The following is a 14,498-nucleotide window of genomic DNA, read 5'->3' as shown; positions in this document are numbered from 1 at the left end:
ATTGTTAATTATGTGGGAAGAAAATAGGAAATGGGAGTAATGGATTGATGATCAGTGTAAAACACATCTATGTAAAGAGGGGAAAATTACATGTTAACCCCTAAATAATCTACTTAATATAGATCTTTGTGTAGGAAGTCAAAAGGGGCTATATTATTCTAGGATAATCCTAGCCCTTTTCAAGCTGTAAAGTCTCAGAACATGACTTTATTTATAGAGGGAGGGGAGGGAGGGATTTATTTAGGCAATGTTTTTACTAAGTGTTTAAGACTTTAAGATGAGCCACATCTGCACAATCAAACATAAAAAACACAAAATCCTCCTCAAAAAATGATTTTAATTCACATTACCTTCTAGCCCCCAGCGACACTACAGCAACAGAAACAGCACCTCAACCCGTCCTCCGGGACATCAAGTGTGTGAACCCGTTGTGCGAGCATCCAGCTGGTTCCTACTTCCTGGCTGATGCTGCGACGTTGGAGTTCTATGATGGCGGACGGAGACGGGCGCTGGTGTGCGAGGAATGCTTGCAACGTGTGCGGGATAGGCAGGAGGTAGGGGCTCGGAATGGGGTGGTTTGTTAGGGGTTGGAGACTGTGGGTTGGGTTTGCAGGTACCACTGTCATACGTTATTGGGTAATAGCAGTGTTTAGAGCTCCTGTGTTGGCCAATTTGAAGGGTAAAGGAGTAAGGGAGATATTTATCCAAGATCTACTTAGTCCTGTGAAAAACCATCGATAGGGATCTTATCTGGGGTTGATTACAAATGTCCATTGTCAGTAGCCACAGGTGGAATGAATACTTGTTTGCTAGTTGTATATTATTGTAAATAAGTAGTGCTAGTATTGTAGTTTCAATATTAATTTTATGAACACACTAATAGACACAAAAAGTAAAAAAACAATGTAGCGCCAGTAGTCATTTGAAAAGGTAAAAAATCATGTAATGTAAATGATGAAAATAATCACTTCCGTGACTTTTATATATAAGATGTCGTCATACGAAGGTACTTTTATGTTATGTGAGAAATTATATTTTAAATTCTGTCACAATAAATGATTTTCAAAGCTTGTAACGCAAATAAATGTGGAAAAGGGGAATTTAAATTTAATTGGGTAACTTGCATGCTACAAACTTTAAAATTAACTTATTGTTAATAATTATAAGTACAAATATGTATTGATTATATTATTAATTTTATAAAATTATTTAGTATACTTCTGGATAGGATTACTAAATTATTTTCCATTACTCTTAAAATATAAATGTTTGTTAATGTTACTAATTTTTTTACATGTGTGCACGTGGGGTTATTATAATTTTTCATATTAAGGAAAATTATGAAATATACTGCATTTATCTACTTTAAATGTTATTTTTTGTATATTTTAAGCAAGGCAATACAGGTAATTTTAAGTATAGAGTTATGAAAATGTAAATATATAGTTATTAAAATAATTTATGTACATTTTATTCCTAATTTTATTGTAAATAAAGGGCATTTGTTAAATAAAATGTTGAAAGCATATGTGTTTTTCCTTGATTTTTATTATTTCATGTTTTAATAAAATGGATAAATATAATTTAGTCCAATAACGATTGAATTCTAAAATGGCTTGTACAAGTCTCTTATTTACACATTATAAAGAACTAGTAAAATATAAATAGAAATACAGTATTCACTCTATAGTCCGGATTCGCGAATATCCGGACTTCCAAACGTGAAGAACTTTACAGACCAGCTGCTTTTAGCATCAGGTGAAGTATTTAGTTTTGATAGGTGCTTCTGATTCTGGAAAGCAGCCAAATCGCAGTTCGTCGATGTACCAATATTTCTGCTGGGACACTAAACCATTTTGCAAGATTCGAGAATTACTATAAAACCAAAAACTCTGTTGCTTAAAAATATAGCCTATGTTACTCTCGCAATTTTGATGAATCCACCTCATATGTTAAAATTCGTGAAGTGGTCTGGGCTTGTCAACAATGAGACTTACATACTTACGTTCAAAATAAAAATTAGTTTCCTCAGTCAGGTAAATAGTTTTTCTTCATAAACTCAATTATCCGGATTTTCGATTATCCGGATGCCGTACGACAAATAGTCCGGTTATTCGAGTTGCTACTGTATATATGAATAAGTCTATTGATACGCATTTGGCAGGCGCAGTAGACTTTTATCTATATCTTTTTATTCTGGGAGAAGACCCGTGCCTAGCAGTGGGACAATTATGGGCTGATAACTCGAAAATATTGAATTGAATTAGTTTTCCAGATATTAATAATAGTATGATTGAATAATTAAATTTTGAGATCGTTTAATTTATTATTATATTTTAGGCTATCAGTAGGTAGGTAAATTTAAATGGTCATTTCAAGCCACCTTTCAATCACACTAAAACAAAGATACGTATATGGCGCTAATGAAAAAACACAAGACTTGCTGCTGTTTATGATTCTGATCTTTAAGGATTCGATTATGAAATTTAAGTAATCAGGTAAAGAACATAGGTTAAAGCTGACGCGAGTGCACACTCTTGTGTTTAAATTAAAAAATAGTACGAACAGTGCCATAGAGCGAAAAACAAAACCATGTTAGGAAAGCACATTCTCCGTCGCAGCGATCGGCGCCATTTCTCTGGGGTCATGAGTAATTCCGTTTGTCCACCGCCACCGTTACCGAGCCGTCATCGAGAACGAGATGACGGCGCCGAAGTAGCGGTACATACATTTACTATAGCCACCTGTCCACCGCACGTCCGTCACCCGAGTACCGTCATCCCGGCCGCCGATATTTCGAGTAGATTGGCGTGACCACTAGATTGGCAAGGAGATTTTGACGAGCCGATAATATAAAACACGTTGGAACTAGTCATATACTGCCGTCATACGCGTGACAGCTGAAACAAAATAAACCGCCGATATCGTTCAAGGTGGACAAACTATCGCCGTCACGTCATATTAAAATCGGCCTGAAATAATCTCGTTCTCGGTGACGGTTCGGTGACGGTGGCGATGGTCAATCGGCCTTACTCCGGCATACAAAATCGGCTGCCGGGTGGCCGTTACGACGCTGCAGACTTTCCCACCATGGCGATAACCAATAATATATATTGCTTGCGTATCCAACTGAATATGGAAAACAGATGGCATTATAATAGCAATGATTGATAAACATGTTTTTAAAAGTTAAAAAATATGCGTACCTCAAACTTACTGTAGTTTTTAGTTTAAGTATATAATATTTGCTACTGAGATTTGGGACAAAATGTAAGAAAAATACGAGAAGATGAGTGAAAAAATATACGCTTCTACATACGCCTGTTGGATGGAGTGCTGTTGGAGAAATTGCAAGTTGCCGCAAGAAATTGAAGATTATAGGAAAATAAAATGTGTAAAAGTTCAGAAGATATCAATTGTATTATTATCACCTTTTTAAATAATGTTAAAAAGAGGTCAAAGATCTGAGTGCTGATCAAAATGTTTAGAATAAATTGATAAAATGTAAATATTATAGTTATAAGTATACAGACATAATATGTATAATTATGTACCTCTTATTTTGATAAGGATTGTAAAACAAAATGATGGTTTTTATATATGTTTCTCGTTTACACATATTAGTGAACGAACGAGAAAGATATAGAAATGACGTCAAAATGTATTGTAATTTTTTATTAGTTTTATCTCATCATTGAAAACTATATTTGGTTCATTACTCTTGTAAATGACAACTGGCGCACCATTGTAGCTGTTTTTGTGTATAGTAGCACTTTAAATTAGGACATTTTGAACAAGAATATTTGTTGTTTCCTCACTTTTTCATTTTTAATTTTCATAATGTAATAGTTCAAATTTTATTTCTTTAATGTGTGAATAATGTTATTTATTTATATGTTGTACCAAAAAAGTTACTAATTCACCTTATGTGGTGGCACGGCAGTGTCACCGCCAAGTCGAGCAAAAAAGGGTGTGTCCACCTTTCTCGAAGCAGTTCCGGTCGTTTCCGACCACCCTCTAATTTCGTTGTAGATAAAACTAGAAGCCTAATTAATATTTCTTTGTGACGTTTATATACGTTTAGTGTGATATACGTTTAGTAGACTAGCATGCAGTCCACATGATGGTAAGTGGCTACTGCGCCCATGGACATCTGTAATCAACCCCAGATAGGATTAGATATTCTTACCTGAGGTTGACCACAGAAGCGCTGCTACCCCTGAGGTATCAAGCTGGAACGCTTCGGAAAAGTATGTCTCCCTTACCACACCCTTCAAACCAGAACACAGCAGCGTTTAACACTGCTGTTATTAGCCAGAAAAGGTGTGGCGCTGGTACCGCCGGCGTCGAACCAAAAATGGTTCCACCACCTTCCAGGTACCAAGTATACTTAATATTATAGTCTCTTTTTAATTCTAATCCTATCACTACAGGATCTTATGGAAGGTATCAGAAACCTGACCCCGCTGCTCGAGTTGAATATGAACACGTACGGTCATGACCTGGTGGAGATATCTGACTCTGAGTCTGACGGGGAGGAGGAGGAAGATGTGATTGTCAAGGAGAAGCTTGGAGAGGCTGGGGCTAAGTACGTCTAATGTATTTATTGTTACAGTCACATCACATTGATTCATACATACACATTATTGCGTTTTTTGTCACTTTTAAATAATATTCCTAATATTATATTTCTGGAATATTCAGTCTTGCCAAGTTATGATATGTCATCTAATTTTTTCAGTCTTTCGTTTTTTATATATTTTCAGATTTGTAGAGGAACATCTAGAGGATTTATTCAACGAAACATGGAGGAAGTATGATATGGACTCGCGTCTCGCCGACACCGAAATGGTACTACAAATGGAGCTGAGGACACTTGAGAGTGAGTGGTTTTTAATATTCAAAGTAATAGATGTATAAAAAAATAACGTTGGAGTACATGGCTTGTAGGTATTTATCTCAAAGGGCCAAAATTTAAAAGGTCCTTCGAGCTGTATCATTTGTTTAAAAAATACTATTGATAAACTGTATATAGTTTTAAAAACTTGTGTTATTCTGTCTGTAATTTTGATATACTATTTAATTAGGACACTAATGAGACAAAATAATTTCAAATAAAATGTATTGATGACTTCTTTGAATAACAAAACGTAACGCAAATATACTACGTTTAATTTGGTCTACGTTTCTCGCTCACACATAAAGAAGGGACAAATAAGAGATGAATAGAAGAATAACCCCAAAAAAAATGTTTTTTTCATTCCCTTTTAAACATTTTTAAAATGAAACTTTTATTTATTTGAATTCCCAGAGGAGACCAAGGAGATGAAGTCGTTCCTGGACGAGTGCCAGGCGAGCACGGACCGGGTCCGCAACGAGCTGTACGCCACGTTCCCGCAGGAGGCCAAGGAGGACCCGCCGCTGCTGATATACGACACGCCCGAACAACAGGTGCGCAACGACCCCCCGTCCCACTGGCCACAGGTCACTAGGTGTAGGTTAGGTTAGGTTAGGTTAGGTTCTCGCAGGAGGTCAGGGAGGACTCGCCGCTGCTGATATACGACACGCCCGAACAACAGGTGCGCAACGACCCCCCGTCCCACTGGCCACAGGTCACTAGGTGTAGGTTAGGTTAGGTTAGGTTAGGTTCTCGCAGGAGGTCAGGGAGGACTCGCCGCTGCTGATATACGACACGCCCGAACAACAGGTGCGCAACGACCCCCCGTCCCACTGGCCACAGGTCACTAGGTGTAGGTTAGGTTAGGTTCTCGCAGGAGGTCAAGGAGGACCCGCCGCTGCTGATATACGACACGCCCGAACAACAGGTGCGCATCGACCCCCCGTCCCACTGGCCACGGGTCACTAGGTTTCATTTTTTTTTTTTTTGTTTTCGAGGGGGAAACCTTCAAAAGGTACCCGACGACGTGGGAGCGACGCCGGGTTATGTGGGATTTTTACCGCACTAAAACCCCCCCGGTGGCCGTCCTCAGCGCTTGGTGGAGAACTCCGGGATCTCCAATGGAACACAACCGGAGTCCTCCAAGCGCGATACCCCGGTCGGGCTCTGCCCTGGGGGGAGCACTTTACGCTCCTCCTTCACTTCTAGTGTTTACGACGGCATGCGACCACACATGCCGCCGTCCTTCTCGGGGTTGCTCTACGGACGGTTTGAGCTCCCACTCTTGCCGCCGGCAACCCCGGAAGCCCCCTTTTAGTCGCCTCTTACGACAGGCAGGGGATACCGTAGCCCTATTCTAGTCCCGGATCTACAGGGACACCGCGCCGGGGAGCGCTATCTGCGCCTTCGGCGGCTTCTTCTCCGCGCGGGATCGGCGCGCTCTCTGGCCCGTTCGGCGTCCTCTTTAGCGAGCATAACGCGGTCGCAGAACGCGACCACGCTATCCCACGCTTCGTCAGAACGGGCCATCGCTGCAACTACAGTCTCCGGGGAGAGGTCCGGCCCTATGTTCTGCACGAGGATCTGCCGCTCGGCCTGCCACGCTGGGCACCAAAAAAATAAATAAATAAATAAATAAAAAAAAAAAGGTGTAGGTTAGGTTAGGTTAGATCAGAATAACAGATGGGCGTCATCAACGTACAGTCTCACTGCCGGGTATGGCTCTTTCAGAGTGAGAATGTAGGGTAGGTTAGGTTAGGTTAGGTTAGGTTATAGCAGAACAACAGATGAGCGTCAATGACCCATTGTCCCACTGTTGGGTATGACTCTCCTTCCATTGTGAGAGCTTACGTTAAGTTATTTCACGCCGGAATAACAGGTGGGCCTTAACAATCCACTGTCCCACAGCTGGGCGTGGTTTTTTTTTATATTATAGGAGTAGCAGACGAGCATGCAGTCCACCTGTTGGTAAGTGGCTACTGCCGCCCATAGACATCTGTAATCAACCCCAGATAGGATTAGATATTCTTACCTGAGGTCGGCCACAGATGCGCCGCTACCCCTGAGTACTAAGCTGGAACGCCTCGGAAAAGTCTGTCTCCCTTACCACACCCTTCAAACCGGAACACAGCAGCGCTTAACACTGCTGTTATTAGGCAGAAAAAGGTGTGGCGGTGGTGCCGCCGGAGTCTACCACAAAGAGTTCTATCACCTTCAAACCTTCGTGGTTCTTTTCGGATGGGGGCTTAGGCAATAATTTTAAGGTGGTCATGTGTTTTTCATTTATAACTTATTGCCCATAAGAAGTTACTTCTTCTACAAGCGTTTGGAAAAAGATGATTATTACAAAAGCCGACAGATTTTTGTCAACACCGTAAAGTTAGTTGCACATTTTGTAAAATATTTTCTAGTGAACTTCATGTTTTACAATACGATATGAAAATGTACCAAATTCTGGTACTAGGGTAAAGGGTAACATGAGTATAGAGCTGGTCATTCTTTCAATGAGATTCATATTATTTTTTCTATTAATTTATTTATTAATTTACATTATATAGTACTTAGAAGTACACTATAGTAGTATTAATAATAATAAGGCTCGTATGAGTGCCATATATAGGCATGAACAACGTTTATATATTAGTTTATATTTTTAATTTGTATGGAACAAATCGAACCATACGGAAGCATTATAATGCTGACTGAGCATGGTAATACTGTTACAACCGCAACTGTTGCCCAATAGTTTCGATCTGTGCCATTTAACTATGATATAAGTGTTATATTTGTTTCAGTACTGCTACGTTCAGGCGTTACCACAATCCACTACGAAGTTGACGAATGAAGCAGAGGTGAGTGTTACCTGCTAGTTTGGGTACCGGGTTCGATTCCTAGATGGGAGATCTGATTGGTCATTTGATGTATAGGGTCTCAGTGTTTTATTATATTTGTAGTTTCTAAAAATTGGTAGTACATAAGTTATAGGGTACACTTTTTATACTTAAATAGGTACCGTATTTTTATATTATTCGAATAATAATAAAAATACCAGTCTTGTAAAAAAATGTATGCGTCCAAGGCATTTTTTATCTTTCTTACACTCATTGACTAAACTCTAATCTCTAAAAAATGAATTTCGCCCCTAAATTATTATTATTATTATGATACTGTTGATAAATAACGTTCCCTATTCTTTCATAATGCTATAATACGTAAAAAATTACACACAAACAAATAAATATATAAACACATTTTGAAGGTGGTAGAACCCTTTGTGGTTCGACTCTGGCAGCACCACCGCCACACCTATTTCTACCTAATAACAGCAGTGTTAGGCGCTGCTGTGTTCCGGTTTGAAGGGTGTGGTAAGGTAGACAGACTTTTCCGAGGCGTTCCAGCTTAGTCCTCAGGGGTAGCGGCGCATCTGTGGTCGACCTCAGTTAGGAATATCTAATCCTGTCTGGAGTTGACTACAGATGTCCATGGGCGGCAGTAGCCACTTACCATTAGGTGGACTGCATGCTCGTCTGCTACTCCTATATTATAAAAACAAAAACCCAGACCCAGAACAAAATACCAAATTCAGTATTTAAATTATTATTTTTATTTATTCATTTAATAATTTATTTCATACAATATAAACAAAGATATAAAAAAGTATAATTGAATACAGAGGTCCATATCATATATACCTTACAGACTAACATACATATTCATATATACTTATAACTTAATAAACATATTTGAAATTCACTAACTACTGCTTGGTCGGGAACCGAACCCAGAACATACTACATACAAATCTCTGTATTGACAATAATGACTATAAACTCCCATATATCTAACAAAAATCCAAAAAATCATAATTAAAATTATTTAACTTATGAAATCTCTTATTAACAATAGGTCGGGAATCGAACCCAGAACACACTACATGTAGATCTCTATATTAATATAATGCCTATAAATCCCTGACATCTAACAAAAATCCAAAAAATCATCATAAATTAAATGTCTCATTAATAATTGTTCTTGGTCGGGAATCGAACCCAGAACATCTCTACACTAATACTAATATTTCGACGTACAGACACCAACTGCAGCGCAAACCCGCTTGTCCAAACGGAGATTGGAAGCCACTGCCGCCTCGGAGACGCCCGCCAAGCGACCCGCTATACCGCTGGGGTATACTCCGTTGGATGAACTGAACTTTAAGACTGAATCGGTGAGTGACAAAATAGAATAGAATAATAGTTGGGGAGCCCAAGAGGAGATGTCGTGAGTGTCTCGAGCGCGGCAGACTAAGATATGGATACCTTACACCCTGTAGAGGAATCTACAGTCTGATTCAAAGGTGTTGACATATCAAGAAAATATGTTTCAGATGGTAGTTTCTTCTTTTGACAATATTAAATTAATACAACGATAATAAAATAATAATCTGAATAAATTAAAATCAATTCACATTTTCCAATATTTATATTATGTCAATTTAATTTCATAAGGTAATAATAATAAAAAACAAAGTTTATGGTAGAAAATTAAAATGTGATAATGGTAACACAATCGGAATCCAAAACATTTCTTGTGCCGTCATTTTTAAGTTTCGTAGCTGATATTATTCATTTTCGTGATTGTGATCGAACTCGTTTACATAACGCGTTTGTTAAATTGTGTATATTTGTTTAAATTTTAGTTTTTTGTTGAGTTTGTTAAAGTTTTTGTTTTCATGTTAATTTTGACAGTGACATTTCTTTGTTTACATTTTGGACACCTAATTATGAATCAGACTATAAGCCATAAATGAGCTTTCTATGTTGAAAGGTTTGCACAGGAGAGCCCGTCAGATTAGTAAAAAAAATCGATCACTGGACATTTGACATTTGAATGTACCCGCGTGGCGTGGATCCGCGTGGCGGAGCGGTCACCATACCGGTCTGACGCGCAAAGGGTTCCGGGTTCGATCCCCGGCCAGACAGATATCTAAATGATGAATTTAGATTTCTATTTCTGGGTCTGGGTGTTTGTGTATTTGTCTATGTGTGTGTCCATGGCACCCACGACACAGGGGATCCTAGTGCACAGCAGTGGGACAGTAATGAGTTGATGATGATGATTCTTTTTTTTTTCTCTACAGACTGATAATAAGCCTACGGCAACGCCCACCGTCGAAATAGAGGAGAAAGTCGAAGACGATGATGTAAGTAGAAATAAAAACTTGTATATATACAGGGTGAATTTTTCAAATGGGGGCCTTCAGTGCCAAATCCGAATCTATAAGAAATAGGGAGAAGTACTGAGAGGATCTACGTGGTCGATTTTGATTAAAAATAAAACTGCATCATTCGATTTTTCTTTAAATCTAGTTCCCTAGCCAGTAGTCGAAAGTGTTCATTTTGAAAAAAAAAAACACCCTGTATTATTCCACAATCGGATAGTGTCATTTATAAGGATAAAATTCTGCGATGTAATGATAAATGACAAACTACAGGAAAAGGCTCATTTTGGAGAAAATCGGAGGGAAGTCGAAGTTTTTCACACATTTATGTATGTATGTATGTATGTGTTATTCTTTGGCACCCTGCAGCCCAAACGGCTTGACGGATTTTAACATATCGCTTCTTTGCAAGAAGAATGGCAACACTCAAAATTCATTTTTCTGTTAAAGATACAATTTAATCCCAAATATTTACTATTTTAATGTGTCCCAACAGTACTGTGGTTATATATATAACTACTTATAATTGTATTTATCATTATTTTAATTCTTATTTAAATAAAAGTTTTCGAAACAAAAACATTGTTTAATTTTAAACTGGCTCTCCTGGAAAATTGCCTTTTTTACTTGTGCCATTATTCTTGCAAAGAAGCGATATGAGGTGTCGTTGGATACGTCTAAATTGTGAGAGTAACATAATATATACAGAATTAATTTTTCGATCGAAATCTGAATCTATAAGGATTAGCGAAAAAGATTTGGCCCTGAAGGTCCATGTGGAAAATTCATCCTGTAGGTAATATTAAACAATGGGGGTTTTGTTTTTTTATAATAATTACAGATTGTATTTTATTTTGTTTTTTTTTCTTAATGATAATATTCTCTTCTCTTCTATTCCGTTCTCCGCAGAACGTGGACGTATCAGTGGTGACGGTGATATCCTCTGAGAGCGCTCCGCCGGGGCTGCCACCCCCCGGGGAACCCATCCGACCGCCCTTAAGGGTCGGCATGACAGTGTACGCAATGAAGAACTCCTTCGGCTCCTGGATCAGGGCGAAGGTGTTGGAGGTCCTTCCCAAAGGGACGGTGAGTGGATTTCTTTTATAACCTTTATGATGTTGTTTCCAGCAACAATACTTATTTATATTGGTTATTGAGTTCAACTGTCGTTCTAATTTTTATGTTACTTTAATATATTTTTTTTATAATATAGGAGTAGCAGACGAACATGCAGTCCACCTGATGGTAAGCTACTGAAGTAAAAGGACATCTGTAATCAAGCCTAGATAAGATCTGATTACTGTTTGAGGCAGCAGTAATAGCCTAGTGGTTAAGAAACTCGGCCTCTTGATCGAGGGGTCCGAGATTCGATTCCCAGGCACACTAATAAATAGTTTTGTATTGTATATAATAATATGTATTTCTGTGTATCCGCAGTCTGTGTTCACATCCTGTCGTGTGAAGTTGGAGAACAAGTACAGTAAGACGCCGGTGCTCCCGGCGAGGTGCTTGGCGTATGCTGAACCGGCCTCGGCCAGAATGACCATTGGTGAGTATATTTATATTTTATGTTTATTTGGGAAACATACAATATTTAATACATACAGTAACTTTCACATAGACATCACAAAAATCAGCAAAGTTTCCGCTGATATATAATATACTAGTGGTTCCCGCGGCTTCGCCCGCATTTTAAAGAAATAATATGACATAAAACGGAAAATTTGTACCTTTATTGGAATGACAGTGGTGCCATCTGTCGAAATATGGTCTTACCAACTCCCAAACCCTCGTGGGCTCTTGGACAACAACTTTGCTAAAGATCATCACTTGAGCAAATGCATAGTTTCCGATTCTATAACTACTTACGAATTGAAATTTAATTAAAAAAACCTTTTCCCACGGACGACATTGTGAATCTAAACCATTCTCAAGTCCCCTTGAACACACACAACAGATTTAATCAAAATCAGTCCAGTCGTTTAGGAGGAGTTCAGTGACATACACAACAATTAAATAAGTCCGATGGACTGTTGGTACTGATGTCACTCCTGTTTTTGATATAGCAGGGTATCACTGCTGTGTTCTGGTTTAGAACGTGTGCTAAGGGGAAATCATACAAATCTATTTTTTTTTTACAAAAAGGGTTCTTTGCAGAGCAATTTTTGAATGTCATTACATCTTGTTGTTTCTACCTAATAACAGCAGTGTTAGGCGCTGCTGTGTTCCGGTTTGAAGGGCGTGGTAAGGGAGACAGACTTTTCCGAGGTGTTCCAGCTTAGCCCTCAGGGGTAGCGGCGCATCTGTGGCCGACCTCAGGTAGGAATATCTAATCCTATCTGGGCTCATTACAGATGTCCATGGGCGGCAGTAGCCACTTACCATCAGGGGGACTGCATGCTCGTCTGCTACTCTTATATTATAAAAAAAAAAAAAAAAAACTACCAATACTTATGACCGAACTTATACTTATGCGTGGTAATGTATCTACGCAGATCTGTGAACATTTATCCCAGATAGGACTCTAATCCTATCCGTAGTAGCTACGTATCATCAGAAGGATTAAGTAAGCCACTATATTTCTATACAATTAGTGCCATTAATCAAAGAGTCATCAACTCTACCTGAAGTCAGTCACAGATGCGTCCCCTGAGGACTAAGGAACACTTCGGATAAGTCTCTCCTTTACAACACTTTAAACTAGAACACATAGTCGCTTCACTGCTGTTATAACCCACAAAGAAATAATGTACTCGTATTATGACGTCATGTAAAAGTTACACCACGTGACTGTCTTTCTCATTTCTATAACAGTCCACATATCGATACCTTAATTCGCAAATCAGCCAACTACACTTTTTTCAAAATGTTTTTTTAAAATTTATATTGATTTCGTTCAACGCCATTTATTATCAAAATAAATAAAAAAAAAACATTTTGAAAAAGGGGAGTTGGTTGATTTGCGAATTAAGGTATCGATATCTTAATGTGAGACCACCTTACTCAACTTTTATCATTTGGTAAAAAAACTACGTCATATTAAACCACGTTAGACCGTTAGACCACGTGACTATATTTCAAATCCTGTTATTTCAAGGTACCCGCGTGATCGCGCTCTTCAAGGACACCGGCAACGAACTAAGGCGGGAGACGTACTACTCGGGAATAGTCGCCGAAGTGCCCAATCCTGTTAATAGTTATCGGTAAGTCATTATTAAGTATTTATTTGTTTATTGTAATTTATAAAGGGATTTTATCGGGCGAACATGTGATATGTAAATTAAAAATAATTCAGTAACCATAGCAGAATACGCTGAGTAAATACACATATTATCCCGTAAGTTAGAAATAATTAGATAACCGTAGTAGAATAGGCTAAGCTATTAATAAGTAACGGTAGTAGAAGTAGGCTCTTTGTAGATCATAATTGGTAAATATAGTTTAAGTGTCGGATGTAAAATTAATCTCAGGTGATCAATTTAGGCTAAGACTCGGGTGGTGAATTTTTCTCATATTTGGGTAGTCAATTTAACCTTATAAACACCACCTGGTGTAATTAGCTTAAGTCTTAGGTGGTAAATTTAAGCTGAGTTTCTGGTAGTAAATTTAACCTTAAATTCGGTTGGTTAATTTGGACGCGTTAAGCTGGAGCGACGCCGAGTTATGTAGGAGTTTTACCGTACTAAAACCCCCCAGGTGGCCGTCCTCGGCGCTTGGTTGAGAACTCCGGGGGAGCAATTTATGCTCCTCTCACATCGCCTGGTGATTACAGGGATATGCGAATACAAACGCCACACAAACGGCTGTCCTTCCCGGGGTCGCTGACCGGGCGGTTCGAGCTCCCACTCTTGCCGCTCGCAACCCCGGAAGCCCCTTTTAGGCAGGGGATACCATAGCCCTATTCTGGTCCCAGGACTACAGGGACAGAATTGTAAATAAAGCCTAGGACTCAAGTGAAGAGTTTATGCTCATTTAAACTAATTCGGATGATGAAATTTAACTGTGAGGAAAATTTATATTAAGACTCAGTTGGTGAATTTAGTCTAGGACTCTGATAGTAAATTAGTTTTACGCGTTTAACAAACACAATTTACACCCTTACTGTACTTCTATACTAAACTAACCCACATCACCCCACTCTCCCCAGCTACTTAATATTCTTCGACGACGGCTACGCTCAGTACGCGAGCCACGCGGACACCCGCCTCGTGTGCGAGTGCTCCGCGCTCGTCTGGGAGGAGGTGCACCCCTTCAGCAGGGAGTTCGTGAAGGAGTACCTGAGGACTTACCCCGCTCGACCCATGGTCCGCTTGCACCCCTTCCAGACGCTCAAGACTGAGTGGAACGGTGAGTTTGTAGGAACCTGACTACACCGCTCCACCC

At 39.1% G+C, this 14,498-nt stretch overlaps 1 protein-coding gene across 1 annotated transcript in view; it reads left to right on the top strand.

Moving 5' to 3' along the window:
- egg (SET domain bifurcated histone lysine methyltransferase eggless) overlaps positions 1–14,498 on the top strand; it is a 41,576-nt gene that overhangs the window by 6,815 nt on the left and 20,263 nt on the right. Inside the window, exons 4-14 of the mRNA XM_073092597.1 lie at positions 358–554; positions 4,434–4,588; positions 4,767–4,882; positions 5,312–5,451; positions 7,693–7,749; positions 8,988–9,122; positions 10,035–10,097; positions 11,025–11,201; positions 11,553–11,664; positions 13,213–13,318; positions 14,263–14,462. Of these exons, the coding sequence (XP_072948698.1) occupies positions 358–554; positions 4,434–4,588; positions 4,767–4,882; positions 5,312–5,451; positions 7,693–7,749; positions 8,988–9,122; positions 10,035–10,097; positions 11,025–11,201; positions 11,553–11,664; positions 13,213–13,318; positions 14,263–14,462 (1,458 nt within the window). The remainder of the gene's footprint in view (positions 1–357; positions 555–4,433; positions 4,589–4,766; positions 4,883–5,311; positions 5,452–7,692; positions 7,750–8,987; positions 9,123–10,034; positions 10,098–11,024; positions 11,202–11,552; positions 11,665–13,212; positions 13,319–14,262; positions 14,463–14,498) is intronic.

This window comes from Epargyreus clarus, unplaced genomic scaffold (genome assembly GCF_041222505.1).
Source record: "Epargyreus clarus isolate Ecla_fem2 unplaced genomic scaffold, WU_Ecla_fem_2.2 ptg000036l, whole genome shotgun sequence".
Taxonomy (NCBI): Eukaryota; Metazoa; Arthropoda; class Insecta; order Lepidoptera; family Hesperiidae; genus Epargyreus; species Epargyreus clarus.
Note: the sequence above shows the minus strand (reverse complement) of the source record. Positions and strands in the feature narration are given on the sequence as shown.